Here is an 18402-nt window from a genome sequence, read left to right as displayed (position 1 = left end):
CATTGTGGAATATCCCAATTCTATCATCTTCTGTGTCCTTGAAAACCAAGATCTTTAGTATGGAATAAAGATATACATATAAATATAATATGGGGCTTCTCAGGTGGTGCTAGTGGTAAAGAATCCAACTGCCAAAGCAGGAGATGTAAGAGACACAGTTTGATCCCCTGGAGACAATGACAGCCCACTCCAGTGTTCTTGCCTGGGAAATCCAATGGGCAGAGAAGCCTGGAGGCCTGCAGTCCGTGGGGTGGCAAGAGAGTTGGACACAACTGAGCGATTAAACAACCTGGTCTGGCTTTTTTTTTTAATGTGGTGTTCAAATCCAGTGTAAGTTATATACAGAGGAATATAAGTAAATAAACACTGATTCCTCAAAAAGGGGAAGAATTTATTTGGAAGATTTTAAAAACAATTTGTGGACCATATCAGCTTTTTATAGAGAAGAGTAAACCTTTTTTAGATAGTATGTATATAGTTTGAAAATCTCAATAATAGTGTCTTTCAAGACTGACACATCTCGGTTGACCTATTTTTGTGCAGAATGTATATATCTTGCCAGAAAATATAGGGCCTGTTTCTAGACTTTGCACTAAATTACACTCCAGCCGACACAAATTATTTGACGAACTAGTCACTTCCAAAGGCACAATAAAAATACTAGCTTCTAAAACGTTTGTGCCAAAAATTGCCCCATTGAAGTACATGAACTCTGACCGTGGGCTGTAACATTGGCCCCTAGGTTTGCATTTATATCTGCTGGAGAAGGGATAAAGGAAAATTAGCATCTCAGCATGAGCTGGAGGAATGATTTCCCAACACCATGCTTCCTTGCATTCTAAAAACAAAGTTCTCTTTCTTTAGAGTTTAATTGACTATAAGCTAGATACCACCCCATTAGTCTGTAAGGAGACTGCCATTCAGTGGCTCAGTTGTGTCTCTTTGTGACCCCCAAGGACTGCAGCACGTCAGGCTTCCCTGTCCATCACCAACTCCCGGAGCTTACTCAAACTCATGTCCATGGAGTCAGTGATGCCATCCAACTATCTCATCCTCTGTCGTCCCCTTCACCTCCTGCCCACAGTCCTTCTCAGCATTAGAGTCTTTTCCAATGAGTCAGCTCTTCGCATCAGGTGGCCAAGTATGGGAGCTTCGTCATAGTCAGGGTTAATTTCCTTTAGGATTGACTGGTCTGATTTTTTTGCTGAGAAGCTAAAATGCGTTCGAATTTAATGCTATCTGATGGGGTGTTCCTCTGGGGGATGCGGTTTGGAGATGCTCGGAGGGCGAGCTGGCTTCTCCCCAGGAAGAGCGGTTGCTAACGTCCCATCTGGCCCCGCAGGTAAGCGAGATGGAGGTGAACGGGCAGTTCGAGTCGGTCTGCGAGTCGGTGTTCAGCGAGCTGGAGTCGCAGGCGGTGGAGGCCCTGGACCTGCCGATGCCTGGCTGCTTCCGCATGCGGAGCCACAGCTATGTGCGAGCCATCGAGAAGGGCTGTTCGCAGGACGACGAGTGCGTGTCGCTGCGGTCCTCCTCCCCACCGCGCACCACCACCACCGTGAGGACCATCCAGAGCAGCACGGGTGAGTGTGCGGAGCCGGCCCCGCGCACCCCTCCCCGGCGGGCGGCGCCTCAACTGCCCCCAGACGCTGCACGTGGTCCTCTCGCGGGTATCACATGGTCTCCAGTCACCAAACCCCACCCACTTCCCGCGAGGCATCCCAGCCTCCAGCCACAGTCAGGCACCCCCTTCTTCCTCCATCTGCGTCTCCGGTATCACCAGAGGAAACTGCTACTCGGGACAGCACAGGGGGGAGATATTCCCAAGACGCCCAAACAGCATCCTAGGACCAGTACTCTCATCCCACCCAACTCCTGCTCTCCATCAGCAAACCTTCCCGTTCAGGGCTATGACCCTCTCCACGAATCAGACACCCTGATTGTTGAGCATCGCAGACCTGGAAAGCTTTTAAAATCCCAAGATACACACAAAATGACTCTCCCAAAAGACCTGAACTATCACTGTGAGAAAATAAGAAATGGATGATGCAGTAACACTGATTGCACAACTTATGTTTTCTTTCATTATAACCAAAGGCAGGTTTATTTCATTTTATTTTAAACCTCCTGACTATCTATATGCACCCAGCACCTCCTTTTCACTCTAAACTGAGTTTAAGATTTATGCCACTACACTGTCTTTTGATCAGATTTTCATCAGAGAGGCACAGAAGAGCTTAGGTTTCCATGACACTAGACCTATGTAGGAATATAGCCATGGATTGTGTGTGACAGTGTATGTATTGTTTTGGAGGGTTTCAGGGTGCTTTTTTTAAAATAACATTTGGGTCCACGAAGAAAATCCTCTCCATTATAACTAGTCTTAACTTTGGTAGAATTCAGCATTACTCCAATAAAGACTAGTTTGATAAAACAGATCATCACATCAAGTCAAGATAAATGATGAATTAACCAGAAGGAAAAATCTATGCTAAACTATTCAGTTTTCATTCTAGGTGCCTCAAATGTCAGCAATTATCATTCAGCTTAGAACTTTTGCTGGCTTGAGCACTAATAGGTTCTCATCTTACTTGTAAGAAAGCCATTAGAGGTTAAACAACAGGTGTTCCTTCTGGACCAAGGCAAATTAGGATCTCAGGATTAGGGAAGAGATGCTTCTAGACAGCACCGTGGCTCAGCTGACCCACTGTATCCCAGCACCTCTGGCCCTGGGTGGCCGATTCCCACCAGAGACGGCAGGTGTGCGTTCTTGCTCACTAGGAGATTCTGCACAAACAGCCACAGACAAGGTTAATAAGTTAAATAAAGTTGGTTCAGGAAATGAACACATTTTTAAATTCATTCACGGGCATATTTGTGCGTGTTTACATCTGTGCAATAAGTGTAGCTTGAAGGTGTGGCTGCGTCTCTAGCTTCGTCTTTGGTGTTTCCCTGTTTCCCCACCCCCTCCCCAACCATCTCCCCCGAGACCTGTCTGATCTGTTCTCTGTACAGTAGATTCATCACTTGCCAGCTACTCTTCTGTGCTGCAATTGCTCCTTAAATACGCAAAATTCAGATCCTTGCCAGAAGGGTGGAGGGAAGGAAAAGGGAACACCACCCCCGCCCCCACCCAGGAGCAGTGTTGTGGGTAACGTGACAAGGACTTCAGGAATGACTGTTTTCAGATGAACTAAGAGGATTTTGTGTTTTGTCCTTTAATAGACAATGTATTTACTCTTTGTGCCGTGCGTCTCACCCCAAATACCCTATTCTGACCTTCCTAAGACCCTTCCCAGGTACACTGGGGGTTCCCAGAGTTCAGATAATAAGGTCACCAGGTAAAATACAAGTTGCCAGTTACATGTGAATTTCAGATCAATAGTGAATCATTTTGTAGTGTCAGTATATCCCAAATCTTTCATGGGACCTACTTACACTACAGAATTATCTGTGACATCTGTAGTGTTTGCCAAATCTGACTAGCCTATCAGAGAAGGAAGTGAAGGCGGCCTGGGGTGGGGGTGTCTTGTGTTGTTCCATTTAGAACTGGAGAGGCTTTAGCCCTGTGTGGGAGAACAGCCAAAAACAGGGAGCAGTCAACGAGAACCCCACAGAGCTGACAACATCCGCTCCACCTTGGGCTCTAGGAGCCTTGTCCTACGTCCTGAGCCCTGTCTGGGTGGCAAGACTCCAGGCTTGGCTGCAGCTGCAGGGGGTTAGGGGCATGAAGATGGAACTTGTTATGGGGAATGGTGAAAAGCATAAAATACCAGATTTGTGTACAGGACAGCTGGTGATGTCACCCTTCATCATCCAAGTCAACATTATGATATATCGTCCTCACAGTCATAGAAAAATAAGCAAACAGTTTAAGAACTAAATGCTGTCATAGATTCTAAGTAAAGCCTTTAGAACTCTAATATCACTTTTCAAAGTTTATCTATACTATGGATTTGTTCTTTTAAAAAAAAGTCATTTTAGGATATAATAAGATTCTGTGCCCTTAATTCTACTTCTGTCAGACTTTCCATATTTCCTTCTTACCCCTCTTCTCTGTCTCACACACACACATATACACAGAGTTTTCCTTTTCTCTGTCATGATGATGTCAGTGCTATTATTAATATATTTTCTTCTACTGGTTTCCTTCCATAGAAAATCTGCCTTCTCATAGGACCTACTAGTTTTTGAAAGCATGCACTCATCTGTGTTAATCAGGAAATGGCTCTGCTCTAATTTTAACCATTTCCCTTATGCACACAGGTCAGATTTATATCTGTGTTCAGTAGGATGTGTCACAGATTTCGCCTTTGCTCATTATTTTGGACATTCACAATAGATTTTAAATTTCCTAAACTCTCCTTTGTCAGAAAAACAATTCTTCATTTTTGTCAACTGCAGTTAATAGCTATTAACTTCCCCCCACAACAGTCCACATTCTGCCTTTGATTTTTGTCAGCCCATTTTAAATGGTTCAGATGTTTAGTAACCTAGACTACTAAGCTTTTCTCCTGCATATCTTGCCCATTCCTCATATGAGCAAAAAGAAACCACTGAGAAAGGTCCACAGAAATGTCTACTGTCATGTGGGAGAGTCAGGAAGATGGGCTCAGCTCCAAGGGGCCCTAGGGAGCCCCTGGGGATATGACCAAGGATTAGTGGAGACTAAGAGCCAAGTAGGAACTGAGTTGGGGAGTGATGTATAGTTGTGCTTCTTTTGGTTAATTGACATTTTGGTTTATCTAACTATGATACAGTCCTATATTATCTCCCTTTATTATCTGCTTCAAGAACTCAGATACCTCTCCACCTAATAGATTCAACTAAGTTCCTATATAATCATTGCACCATTGGACTATTTGGTGAGGATTAGAGGTACTGTTCCTTGGTGGCTTAGATGATAAAGAATCTGCCAGAAATGTGGGAGACCTGGGTCCGATCCCTGGGTCAGGAAGATCCTCTGGAGAAGGGAATGACCACCCACTCCGGTATTCTTGCCTGGAGAATCCCATGGATAGTGGAGCACAGTGGGAGTCCATGGGGTCAAAAAGAGTCAGACACGCCTGAACAACTAACACTAGGAAAGTAAAATTTTTAAGTGGTCAGTTAGCCTCATGACTGTGGGAAAACAAGCACCGTTACCTCAATTGTCTGAATATTTTAGGTAAAAGTAGAACTTGGTGCTAGAAATAGACCCAAACCTCCACTTAAGAGAACTGGATTCAGCTGGCCTCCTGTGAAATATACAAATGCAATTTTATGTGTTTAAGGATGAGATTTCTTTTTACTTCCTATGCTAAGCATCCAAGATCTCTTGAAAGCATTGCCACATTGCAGCTAGACAGACTTCAATCTGGGGACACAAGAGCCTGGATAAGCATAAACAGTGCATCATCATCAATGGACACGCTCATGCAGATAGATACACACACACACACACACACACGTGGTCAGGAAGGACACAAAATATGTCGTTTGCAGTGGTGACCCAGCACATAGAAGCCAGAGGGTCAGTGGGTGTGGACAGAGGGAGATGTTTTAAATAAACACTTACTGCTTTTTATGATTTGAAAGCCAATATAATATTTGAGTTAAAATAATACTCTTTCACAGAAATAGGTGAGCTATCATGATACCTGATTCTCTCTGGTCTTTTAAGACATTTCCTCTCCTACATTACAAGAGTTTCAAGGCAGACTTATGTAACAATAATGTGACTTTATGAAGAGTAAGCATGTGCCACACTGTTGCTCCTGATATTTGGCTGGTGTGCTATATTCTTTTCATTAGGGGAAGCTCTTAAAAGTGAATGGGGTTGAACTGGTCTCCTGTCCTTCCTGGAGACCCCAGGAAGGGCAGCAAGGGTCCAGGACAAAGCATCCCCCTGGGCGAACAGCCAGGGTCCTCAAGCAGGGAGTTCAACACAGTTTGCCCTGTGAGTGTGGCTTGGGGCCACATGATCACAACATGTATTTCCAGTTTGATTTTTCCAACAAGAGCAGTCACATTCTCCTTTAAACAGAGACATGCTTTTCCATAATCTTAACCTCACACACTCTCCCAGCTCCATACACAGAAGCAGTTACCCTTTAGAGCACCTGAGGTTGGGGCTAACGTCTGGGAGTTGTCACAGGTTTGGGTCATCACACCTGGTCAGCCATTCCATACAGAAAACCACACTGAACGTACCTTCCCTCATCCCACCCTCCGTACAGCCTGCTCCCCACGCACCCACCCCCAACAACAAACCCTGAACACACAAGATCTTGAGCAAAATGACATTAAGGTAGTAACTTATATTTATAATACACATGGTAGGCACTCAGTAATGGAGAGAGAAAAGTAAGAGAAGATACAGAAAAATACTTGTTTTACTCTGGTATCACTGACATATTACATTGTGTAAGTTTAAGAAACTGTGATTTAAAAACTCCCAACAAACAAAAGTCCAGAACCAGATGGCTTCACAGGCGAGTTCTAGCAAACGTTTAAGGAAGAGTTAACACCTAGCCTTCTGAAACTGTTTTTAAAAACTGCAGAGGAAGGAACACTCCCAAACTCATTCTATGAGGTCACCATCACCCTGATACCAAAACCAGACAGATACCACATTGTGTACATTTAGGGTGTACGATGAGTTGATTTGATACATGAATGTATCGCTACATGGTGACCACCATAGTGTTAGCTAACACCTCCATCACTTCACATACTTATCATTTCTTTTTGGTGGTGAGAACATTTAAGGTCTATTCTCTTAGCAACTTAGAATACAACACAGTGTTGCATGACTATAGTGTCATGCAACACTATAATCATGATGGTGTACATTAATCTCCAGAACTTATTCATCTTCTAATTGGCAGTTTGTTCCTTAGATCACCATCTCCGCCTTCCCCCCACCCTCCAGCCCCCAGGAACCACCAATGTATTCTCTGCCTCAGCTTTTCTAGATTCCATATATGTGTGAGATAATGTAGTATTTGCCTTTCTCTAACTTATTTCATTTAACATAATACCTTCAAGGTCCACCCATATTGTCACAAATGGCAGTATTTCTTCCTTTTCATGACTGAATAATACTCCATTGTATATCAAATGGACTTACAAAGCAGAAACAGACTTACCGACTGAGACGATGAATTTATGGTTGCTGAGGGGAAGGATAGAGGGAAGGGTGGGGAGAAGGGATAGTTAGGGAGTTTGGGAAGGTTATGTACACACTGCTCTGTTTAAAATGGATCACCAACAAGGACCTACTGTATAGCAGAGGGAACTCTGCTCAGTGTTATGTGGCAGCCCGGATGCGGGTTGGGGGGGTTGGGGCAGAATGGATACATGTGTGTATATGACTGAGTGGCTATGCTGTGCCCCTGAAACTATCACAGCATTGTTAATCAGCTATACTGCAATGTAAAAGAAAAAAGTTTTTTTAATTTAAAAAATTAAAATTAAAAAATATTTTATTGTGTACGTATATACTACATCTTCATCCATCCATCCCTCCATGGACACTTAGATTGTTTCCATATTTGGTCATTGTGAATAATGCCGCAATGAGTATGAATGATAGTCGCTCAGTCGTGTCTGACTCTTTGCAACCCCATGAACTGTAGCCTGCCAGGCTCCTTTGTCCATGGAATTCTCCAGGCAAGAATACTGGAGTGGGTTGCCATTTCCTTCTCGAGGAATGCTGCAGTAACCAGCAGAACAATATTTAAGTACCTCACAAACTCCATATTCAACAGATGTTTGCATAATCAAGGTGACTTTTCCAGGGAAATGTGTGTGTTAGTTGCTCAGTCGTGTCCGACTCTTTGTGACCCCATGGACTGTAGCCCACAAGGCTCCTTTGTCCATGGGATTCTCCAGGCAAGACTACTGGAGTGGGTTATCATTTCCTTCTCCGGAAAATAGTATTGCTATTAAAACAGACTGAATCATAAAATATTAGCAATAGAAGAAAATTCTGCATCATCCAGTCCACAGGTCTGTAAACCACAACCTAGGGGCCAAATCTAACCTGCTTCCTATTTTTATAAATAAAGGTTTATGAACACAAAGTCACACTCATTTGTTTACATATTATCTGTGCCTGCTTTTACCCTTTCACAGCAGAACTCAGTAGTTGCTGCAGACCGTATGGTCCAGAAAGTCAAAAACATTTGCTCTCTGGCCTTTTACTGAAAAAAGTTATCATCACTGATCTCATCCACAGAACTCATTTTAAGGTAGGAAAACTAAGACCCAAAGTGGTGGGCCTCTAGCAGAAAGCAAAGTCAGAATAAACCCCAGGTCAGCCAGCCATCGCCCTTTGCTTCTTTGAGCCCCAGCTCTACAAATTCACCGAGAATCCTTCGAGTTCAGAGGAAGTTCACTTCTTTCTAACAGGCATGAAGTTAATTAACAGGTTGTTTTTATAAAGCAATGAGGGAAAGGTTCAGAAGTCCAAAGGACAGATATCGGCCAGAAGTTTTTTTAAACAAAGAACCTTTCTTTTCTACTCAAGATAAGATCAAGCAATAAATTTCAGATCTTGCCTGGACTGGTTTCTTGTCCCTCTGCTTATGAGGCTCCCTTCCTTGAATTTCTCCAAATATCCATGTAGGACTGGAGACGTCCACTTCCTCCCATCTTAGGAGGCTTAGACCAGAAAAAAAAGAACAAAATTTGTAGTAAAAACTATGCCTCTTTGTGAGGCAACTTCTCTGTTTTTTAATATCTGAGAAAACTGCCAGTGACGATTCTGGGAAGAATTTGGTTGTAACATTTCTTCTTTGGGGCCCTCAAGGTGGCATTCTTCTGTACTCTAAATAGAAATATTATGAAGTCATAAAATACAGAAGTCCTATCAACACTGAAGAAGATAGAGGGTCTGTCTCCTCCAGCAGTTTTGTCACATATAAATCACCTCTCAGGGGTATGAAGAGAAGGGAACCTTCTTACACTGTTGGTGGGCATGTAAACTGGTACAGCCACTATGGAGAACAGCATAGAAGTTCCTCAAAAACTAAAGATAGAGCTACCATATGATCCTGCAAATCCCACTTCTGGGCAGATATCTGGAGAAAACTATGATTCAAAAGCTTACACGCACCCCTGTGTTCATAGCAGCACTACTCACAATATCCAAAACATGGAAGCAACTTAAATACCCATCAACAGATGAAAGGATAAAGAAGATGTAGTATACATACACACACCATAGAATACTACTCAGCCATAAAAAAAGAATGAAATAATACCATTTGCAGCAACATGGATGAACTTTTTCTCTCGGAAAGAGAAAGACAAACACCATATGATATCATTCATATGTGGAATCTAAACTATGACACAAATGAATTTATCTACAAACCAGAAACAGACTCACAGACAGAGAACAAACTTTGGTTGCCAAGGGGGAGAGGGTAGGAAAGGGATCCAGGAGTTTGGGGTTAGCAGATGCCAACTATTATATAGGAAATGGATAAACAACAAGGTCCTACTGTATAGCACAGGGAACTATATTCACATCCTGTGATAAGCCAGAATGGAAAAGAATATGAAAAAGAATGTATATATATGTATAAATGAATCTCTTTGTTATATACAACATTGTAACTAACACAGCATTGTAAATCAACTATATTTTAATAAAATATTTTTTTTTAAATCACCTCTCAGGACCAGAGTGCCAGCCTGGAGGTATCATGCTCCATAAACAGCCTGCAAATCTGCCTTTGCCCACCTGAGGGGTTGTCACAGGGCTAGTAGTGATGGAGTCCCAGTGTCTTCCAGCCTTGAGGGTTGTTGTGAGGTTCAAACAATACCATTAATAAGGAAGCACTGTGTACAATACACATAATGTCTGTTGACTTTGATTTTAAATCTCTCAATCTGCTTTAGTTTAATGATGATGATAATGGCTAATCTTGGAGCATTTACTCCTTGGCAAGCACTATGAACCAGCTGTGGAGATTATCTCGTGTAATCCTCACGAGTAGTCTATGACATGTACAGGATATGATATCATTGTTTTCACAATACAGGAAAAAATATTAAGGCTTATTAGCAAGTTTAAACAGCTTGACCAAGTTAGTAAGTGACAGAGCAGGCTCTTAAATTCTCTTTATTTTTTTAAAGATACAGTAGAAAGATGAAGAACTTGAAATTTATTTATTTATTGGCCACAGTGCATGGCAAATGGGATCTTAGTTCCCTGACCAGGGATTAAACCCTTGCCCCCTGCATTGAAAGCACAGAGTCTTAACCACTGGACCACCAGGGAAGTCCACATTTAAATTCTCTTTACTCATCAATAAGTGCTTGGTAAAGTATATTATACCCTGAACTAATTTAATACAAATTTGTCTACAGAATGAGATGCCCAAAAACTCTTACTTCATTTTTCTTCCCACAAATATTCATTTAGTTCCTGCCATGTTTGAAATCTGTGTTTTTCATAAAATTTTCTGAAAATCCCTCTTTAAAAGAAATGTTTTGATCACATATTAGCAACACCATGTTTCATGCTGGTTTGTCTATCCCTGCAATATCTAAAGTGAAATTAAAGATGTTAAAAAAAAAAGAGAGAGAGAGAGAAATGACAATGAATAGAGACGAAACCTCAAAAACTAAAATACACTCCTTGGGTTTAAAATTTCATATTATACTTTGTCATTTTGACATTTTGATGGATTTAAAAGATCAAATATCCAACCCCTTGATCTAGTTATAGAGCTGTCAGAAAGCACTGAAAGGAAAAAGGAATCTTTACCTACTCATGTGTAAAGTAAGCAGGTGGTAGATTTTGTGTTGTGGCTGATGAAGTCATCATTGGTCTCTGCCTTGGACTAAGTAAAAAAAATACTACAATGATTTACTCCTGATCTGGCTGGTCTCTTGGCTGGGTTGAGTATTCACAACCCAGTTACCAGGATCAATCAGAAAACACACATTAGAAAATCACACTCTTTTCCTGTGAATGTTTGTTATATGGGAAATATCTCCCCAAAAATTAATGACAACACGGAACCTGAAAATTCACTTTTTAATCTTTCTGATACCTCCATAGACACTGTTTTATAATGGAATAAACAGACATTTTTAAAACTCTTCAAAGTTCGACGTTGTCTGATCCCATTCATATTGAACTTTAACAAATATAGCAAACTAGTAGCAACTGAAAACCATACGTGTGATTAATGCTGGCACTTGGACATCCCTTCACAGCTCCAGCCAAGGGTTAGTGTCTCTGTCTATTCCTCTTGCAATTGACTTTCTGTCAAGCATTCAGGATGACCATTTACTGTTGCCAAGTGTCCTTATTTAAAAAGAGAAGACCAAGATGAATAGTACCATGATTTTACTACATTAGCAAGTATATATGAAATAGTCTTATATTTATTGTAATGAGAGATCAGTGGCCATGTCACTATTAACACTGAAAGTTTTCTTTGCCATCTGCTGGTATCCTACTGACAGGTAAATTCCACCAGCATACAAAAGATAACTTTTCTCTTTTACCCATTTTTTGGCCATTTTTAGTTGAACTATAATTTACAATGTTAATTCTGCTATCAGTAAAGTGACTTGATTATACACATATATACATTCTTTTTTATATTCTTTTTCATTATAGTTTATCCCAGGAGATTGGATATAGTTGCTTGTGCTATACAGTAGGACTTCGTTGTTTATCCATTCTATATGTAATAGTTTGCATCCACTAACCCTAAACCCTCAGTCCACCCCTTCCCCCACCCCCCACTATCCCCCTTGTCAACAGCACATCTCTTCTCTGTGAGTCTGTTTTGTAGATAAGTTCATTTGTGCCATATTTTAGATTCCACGTGTAAGGGAAACATGGTATTTGTCTTTCTTTTTCTTACTTCACTTAGTATGATAATCTCTAGGTCAATTCATGCTGCTGCTCTTTTTTTCCCTTTTCTATCAATTATCAGTATTATTAAGACTACTAATTCTAATAATAACTTCTACTTTAACTTACAGAAGAAAATAACTAGTCTAAATTATTGCTAAAATATATGACACCCTGTCAAAATTTAATTACTTTTTAATCCCGACAGTATTTTTTTCAGCTTTATGGTCTCAAGGGGATATATGATATTATTAAAATAAACTTTGCTTAACCCATTTTATACCTTAGAAGTGTATCCCTGATGAGGTGTATCAGATGATGAAGCCAGAAGCTCACCTGGAATTTCTGAGTAGGGTTGCCATCCTTTTGCTCTCAAAATCCAATCTTGAACTTGTTTTTCATCTAATATTCTTTTTTTGTTGTTGTTGTTGTTGTTTTGGGGGGGTTTTTTATTTTTATTTTTTTATTTTTCATCTAATATCCTACTATATATCCCCTCTATAATTAAGTTTTATAATTTAAGAAAATTAGTGAGTCCATATTACCCACTGCTTTGCCTCTGAAGTACTCTTCTCTCCCAAAATGATTATTATGGCCAGAAAGGTATGAGATATTAAATGTTGACTTTTATCATTTTCACAGAACTTCTTTCCATCATCTTTTAATTTTTTATTTAGAAATAATTATATAACTATAGGAAATTGCAACAATTGTACAGCAATTACTTACACCCAGTCACCCAGTCTCCCCCAATGGTTACATTGTAGCTAACCATACAATATCAAAAGCAGCAAATCGACATTGGTACCATGTACATGGGTAATTATCCAAGTGCAGACTCTTATAACCACCACCACAATCAAGCAATCAAGCAGTGTGTTAGTCACTCAGTGTGTCCAACTCTTTGCAACCCCATGCAGTGTAGCCCGCCAAGCATCTCTGTCCATGGGGATTCTCCAGGCAAGAACACTGCAGTGGGTTACCATGCCCTCCTCCAGGGGGTCTCCATCAGGACAAAGATCTATCTTGTCCACATTTTACCAGGTTGAATGAGGTATAGAAACCAAACCTGCCCTCAGGTCCCTTTGCCTTCTCCCATATATAATCTAGTCATCTTAAATATTTTCTCCACATTGAGAATCACATCACACGTTATACTTTTTACTTCAAATGTCATACATAATGCAGAAAATTTCAGAGGAGAAAGTCTATTGTATTTACGCCTTTTTTTTTTTTTTTTGCCATATTGCCAAGTTTGGGAAATTTTCAGCTGTCATTTCTGTAATCACTTTTTCATCCTTACCCTCCCTCTCCTACCCTTCTGGGACTCCAGGGACCCAGTAGCCATGACTTCTTCAATGGGTGGTTTGAACAGGGTTTCCTTTGAAGAGGACATGCATGGGTGGGCAGGCCTTGTTTTCATCTCTATTATGTAACTCCCTCTGCCCATCAAACATTGAAGCCGTGCTTTCCACACATAGATATGCCCCACCTAACATGACCCAATTTTCACTTATGGGTGCCACACAAAATTATATTTTGCTCTATACCCTGTACTCAATGCCTCCTATCACTGTCAGTCCCTTATCCTCCTTCCCAATCCTGTCCAAGTATTTTTTTTCTGACCACTCTGCAACCTATAAGCTAAATTATACACGCTTTAAAAATCTTCAACTGCTCAAAACTACGGAGAAGGCAATGGTAACCCATTCCAGTACTCTTGCCTGGAAAATCCCATGGACGGAGGAGCCTCGCAGGCTACAGTCCATGGGGTCATGAAGAGTCAGACACGACTGAGCAACTTCACCTTCACTTTTCACTTTCATGCACTGGAGAAGGAAATGGCAACCCACTCCAGTGTTCCTGCCTGAAGAATCCCAGGGACGGGGGAGCCTGGTGGGCTGCCATCTGTGGGGTCGCAGTCGGAGATGACTGAAGCGACTTAGCAGCAGCCGCCGAAGCTCAAAACCAAAACTCAACAATTGTGATTGAGAAAAAAGTGAAGACAAAGAATTCTCAAGGACAGCAGTATCCATTGTCTTTCAAGTCATCAAGGATGACTTCAGTGGCATATCAACCAGAGTGGAATTTTAATAAAGCACAACTTGTCTTAAAAAGTAATGCAAGCACCAGACATTGTTTGCTTAGCTTTTGGAATTGCCATGTGTTTGTTCAGTTCAGATGGCAACTACATCAGTATCTTTTCCAGATTTACAGCACATTTACTGCATCCCATTAAATTAAAAGAATGTTTAAAGAAACTCTTTTCACTTAAAAATTAGTTACCTGGGGATTTCCCTGGTGGCACAATGGATAAGAATCTGCCTGCCAATGCAGGGGATACAGTTCGATCCCTGGTCCAGAAAGACTCCACATGCCATGGAGCAGTTAAGCCCTTGTGATACAACTACTGAGACCACATACCACAACGACTGAAACTCACACACCTAGAGTACATGCTCTATAATGAAGAGAAGCCCCTGCTCACCACACTAGAGGAAGCCCACATGCAGCAATAAAGATGCAGTGCAGCCAAAAATAGATAAATTTGAAAATTTTTTTAATTATCTGATACAAACACTATGGAAAACAGTATGAAGGGTTCTCAAAAAATTAAAAATATAGGTACCATATGATCCAGCAATTCTACTTCTGGATATTTTTCCAAAGGAAAAAAAACCCCACAAATTCTAAAAAAAAAAAAAGATGTATGTATACCTATGTTCATTGCAGTGTTATTTACAGTAGCCAATATATGGAAACCAACTAAGTGTCCATCAGCAGATAAATGGATAAAGAGAACGTTTTCTACACACTTACACAGTGGAACATTACTTAGCCACGAAAAAGAATGAGATTTGCAACATGGACAGAACTAGAGGGTATCATACTTAATGAAATAATGAAAAAGAAAGACAAATATCGTATGATTTCACTTACATGTGGAATCTAAAAAGCAAATTAACAAGCAGAAAATGACTACCGGACTCAGAGAACAAACAGATAGTTGCTACAGGGAAGTGGAATGAGGGGATAAGAGAAATAGGTGAAGGAGATTGAGGCACAGCCTTCCAGTTATAGCATAGTCACAGCATATAATGTACGGCATGGGAAATATAATCAGTAATGTTGTAGTAACTTTACATAGTGGCAGTTGGTAACTAGACTGTGGTGATGATCATTTTGTAATGTGTGGAAATATCAAATCACAGTGTTATACACTTGAAACTAGTCAATTATACTTTAAATTTTCCTTCTTTCATAACTAAAGTAATAAAAAGTTCAAAATTTAAAAAATTTAAACAATAAAAAATTAGTTACCTAAAACATGAATAGCTATCCATCAGGAAAAAAAGAAAGCCACATTCCACAAGTCCTCAATGCTTTTTTAATTGCTTAAATCAAAAGAATGCAAGCTCTTAACTTTGGCCTTGATCAGTCTAACTCCGCTAGTCTCACATGGTTTAAAGTCTCAGTTAGTACCTTGTGACCAAACTTATAGGTGGCACTAGTGGTAAAGAATGCTCCCGCCAAATCATGAGACTGAGACAGAGGTTCCATCCCTGGGTGGGGAAGGTCCCCTGGAGGAGGAAATGGCAACCTACTCCAGCATTCTGGCCTGGAGAATTCCACCAACCAAGGAGCTTGGAGGACTTTAGTCCATGGGGTCCCAAAGAGTCAGACAGGACTGAAGTGACTAAGCACACATGCCTGACCCAAACTATAAGTTAAACACTTTAAACACCACTTAATGTATCGCTTTGCAGCTGTTGCACATTAGCCTTCACAACACAAAGCTACAGTTCTCACATACAAAATTTTGCCAAGAACATTTGTTGATAGTTGATTGATAGGTGAAAATGTAAGAGTTCCTCAGGAAATTCTCTACTTCACTGAATTCCCTAAGTTTCTAGGATGACTCCAACATGTATACAGAAGCAGAAAGTTCTTTACTTTTTTTCTCAAGCACCTGAAAATAAACCACTTCATTTTAGAAAGAGTGGGATGGTCACATGTCTCCCCCACACCATCTTGAGAAACAAAGTTTCAATCATTTTTTATTTGGGGAATGGACTTCCCAAAATGGGTAAAATGGTGAGACTCAAGGAGACTGGTAAATGTTAACTTCTGCAAATAAAGGCTTCCGTTTATTCTTAGACTCTTAATTCTACTTTATGTTCTTTCTCCCCACTTCTCCTAGTCACAAAGTCCCAGGGAGGTTACACCTCCTTTTCCCTTTCTTATCTGTGAATTTAAAAGTTATCCTAGTATTAGCAGCTTCAATCCTGACTTGGTCTCAAATCTATGTTTAACCTATGAATATCTGAATAAGGAGGACTTTATGGATTGCTGAGCCCATCCGTGGAATGAATATTAAACTATGAGAAAATCTATAAAGCATTTTTATAGACACTGATTCTATTTTTTCCCAACTTTCTCTTAAAATGCATCATATTATTCATCCTCCAAACTCTAGAGTACCATGAAAGGCCAGAAAAAAAAATACTGATAATCTCTAAAGGTGCTGAGAACATGTAACTTCTTCTCTATTTTTAATTCCTTTTTTTTTTTTAAAGCAGCAAAACTCTCACTCTTTCACCTATCCAAGCCATAAGATACAACCCAAGCCAGGTGTTGAAATCTCTAAAAACTTTTGGATATTCATTGTTTTTTACCTCTGTTTTCCTTCTATGAAACTGTTCTGCAGAAACAATCTGAGAGAAATTTTGTGAAGATGTTTACCACAGTATTTATGATGGTGAAAAACACCTTTGATGATAAGTGAAAATTTGTCTGCCAGTAGGGAAATGTTGTTCACATGGGGTTCTTGTGGCAGGAATACTGAAGTAGGTTGCCATTTCCTAGACCCTGATATTGGGAAAGATTGAAGGAAAAAAGAGAAGGGGGCAGTAGAGAATGAGATGGTTAGCATCACTAACTCAGTGGATATGAATTTGAGCAAACTCGGGGAGATAATGAAGAACAGAGGAACCTGGTGGGCTACAAATCCATGGGGTCACAAAGAGTCAGACACCCCTTAGCTACTGAAAAATGCCACCACAAGGGAACTGTTAGGCAAATTATGAAACATTCACTTCAATGAACTATTATGCCAGCCACTAAAATTACATTTAGAAAGAACTTATGGTAATATTGAGTGGAAGAACTTCTTAGATCAAGCCAAATTTCTACAGTACAGTGAAGCACTGTCCAAAATTGCATGTTTATGTACGTGTTGTATACACACAAATATGCATACATAATGCAAAACTATGTTAAGAAACTGCACACAGGGAAAAAAAAAACTGGGCAGAAATAAATGCACTAAAATGTTAAACAATAATTACCTTTGCTATTGGAGCCAAAGACGGTTTGGGTATTTCTTTATACTTTATTTCTGCAGTGGGCATGTTTTACTTTCATAATACATAAAATGAATTTTATTTTTAAAACATAAATATTAATAGATTACATTTCAGGGTTAAGTTTCCATTTAGAACCAATACTACATCTCATATCCTTCAATTTCACCTTTTTTCTTGGTTAAATGAAGTCTCCTGGGTTCAGTGGTTACACTGGATAAATGAAGATAATCGTGAGAAAAATGCTGCTTAGTGATGTTTGTTATTTGTCTAAGCATATAGTAACTCCTTCTAGGAAAGAATTCTTAAAAATTACATTTTTTAAGGAGCCTTTGCTTTGCCGTCCCTGCCTGTCATAAGGGTAGCAGGTGAGCTTTTTGTAGATTTTGCCTTTTTTTTTTTTTTGCCTTCAGATGTCAGAGGCGGTTCATTTGCAAACGGCAGTTGCAGGTGGTTTTTGAAGAGAAGGGCATTTAGGACAAAGCGTAAAGCTACATAAAACCAGCTTAAGGGATCTTTGAAACATAAATCCATGCCTTTGTAGTTCTTAGGCTGACAAAGCTGAACCCTCAGAGGCATGCTGTCGGCTGGTACCTGTGTTCCAGCCAGAAAAGCTCCCCAAGCAATTACGGAGAAAGAAAGGGTTTCTGCCACCAATACGATCTAATACAATAGAGGAGGCCACCTGTGTTTTTAGAAAGGCGAGGACTCTTTAGAAAGTGGAAAAAGGAAAATGCTGGATGGGACTGTGCCGAGTCCTGGAAGATATTCACCGTCCTAATTCATTAAAATGATTCTGACAAATTTACACCGAAAAGGGATGAAGACTCTTGCTTCATGAGAAGCATCAAAGCCACAAAACAAAGGCTAGTGCTGTAGGGGGATACCTGTGGCCCTCAGCACAGCACTCTGCTGGCTCTGGAATCGAACGTCACCAGGTTCTTTGGTGACTCTCATTACAACATCTCCCTTTTCCTAACTTTGTCTTTGCCTCCTCTTTTCATTATTCTCTTCCAGAGAGAACTCAAAAGCCCTTGGCCTTTTCTTACCCATTCAACTCAAAGGGAAACTTCAGGAAAGGTGAAAGCTACCACGCTAACCAGTTCTCTTTTCTCACCTGTGTTCTCCTAAAACTGTTAGAGGCAACACAGCGTGAATGGGGCTCAGAAACAG

At 40.4% G+C, this 18402-nt stretch overlaps 1 protein-coding gene across 13 annotated transcripts in view; it reads left to right on the top strand.

The window, feature by feature from the left end:
• DLGAP1 (DLG associated protein 1) overlaps positions 1-18402 on the top strand; it is a 750273-nt gene that overhangs the window by 610478 nt on the left and 121393 nt on the right. For all 13 annotated transcript variants that reach the window (XM_043888813.1, XM_043888810.1, XM_043888814.1 and 10 more), the window contains one exon: positions 1343-1583. In XM_043888813.1, the coding sequence (XP_043744748.1) occupies positions 1343-1583 (241 nt within the window). The remainder of the gene's footprint in view (positions 1-1342; positions 1584-18402) is intronic.

The sequence above is a fragment of the Cervus elaphus genome, chromosome 27 (genome assembly GCF_910594005.1).
Source record: "Cervus elaphus chromosome 27, mCerEla1.1, whole genome shotgun sequence".
In the NCBI taxonomy this organism is placed as follows: domain Eukaryota; kingdom Metazoa; phylum Chordata; class Mammalia; order Artiodactyla; family Cervidae; genus Cervus; species Cervus elaphus.
This window is presented reverse-complemented; position numbering and strand designations above follow the sequence as displayed.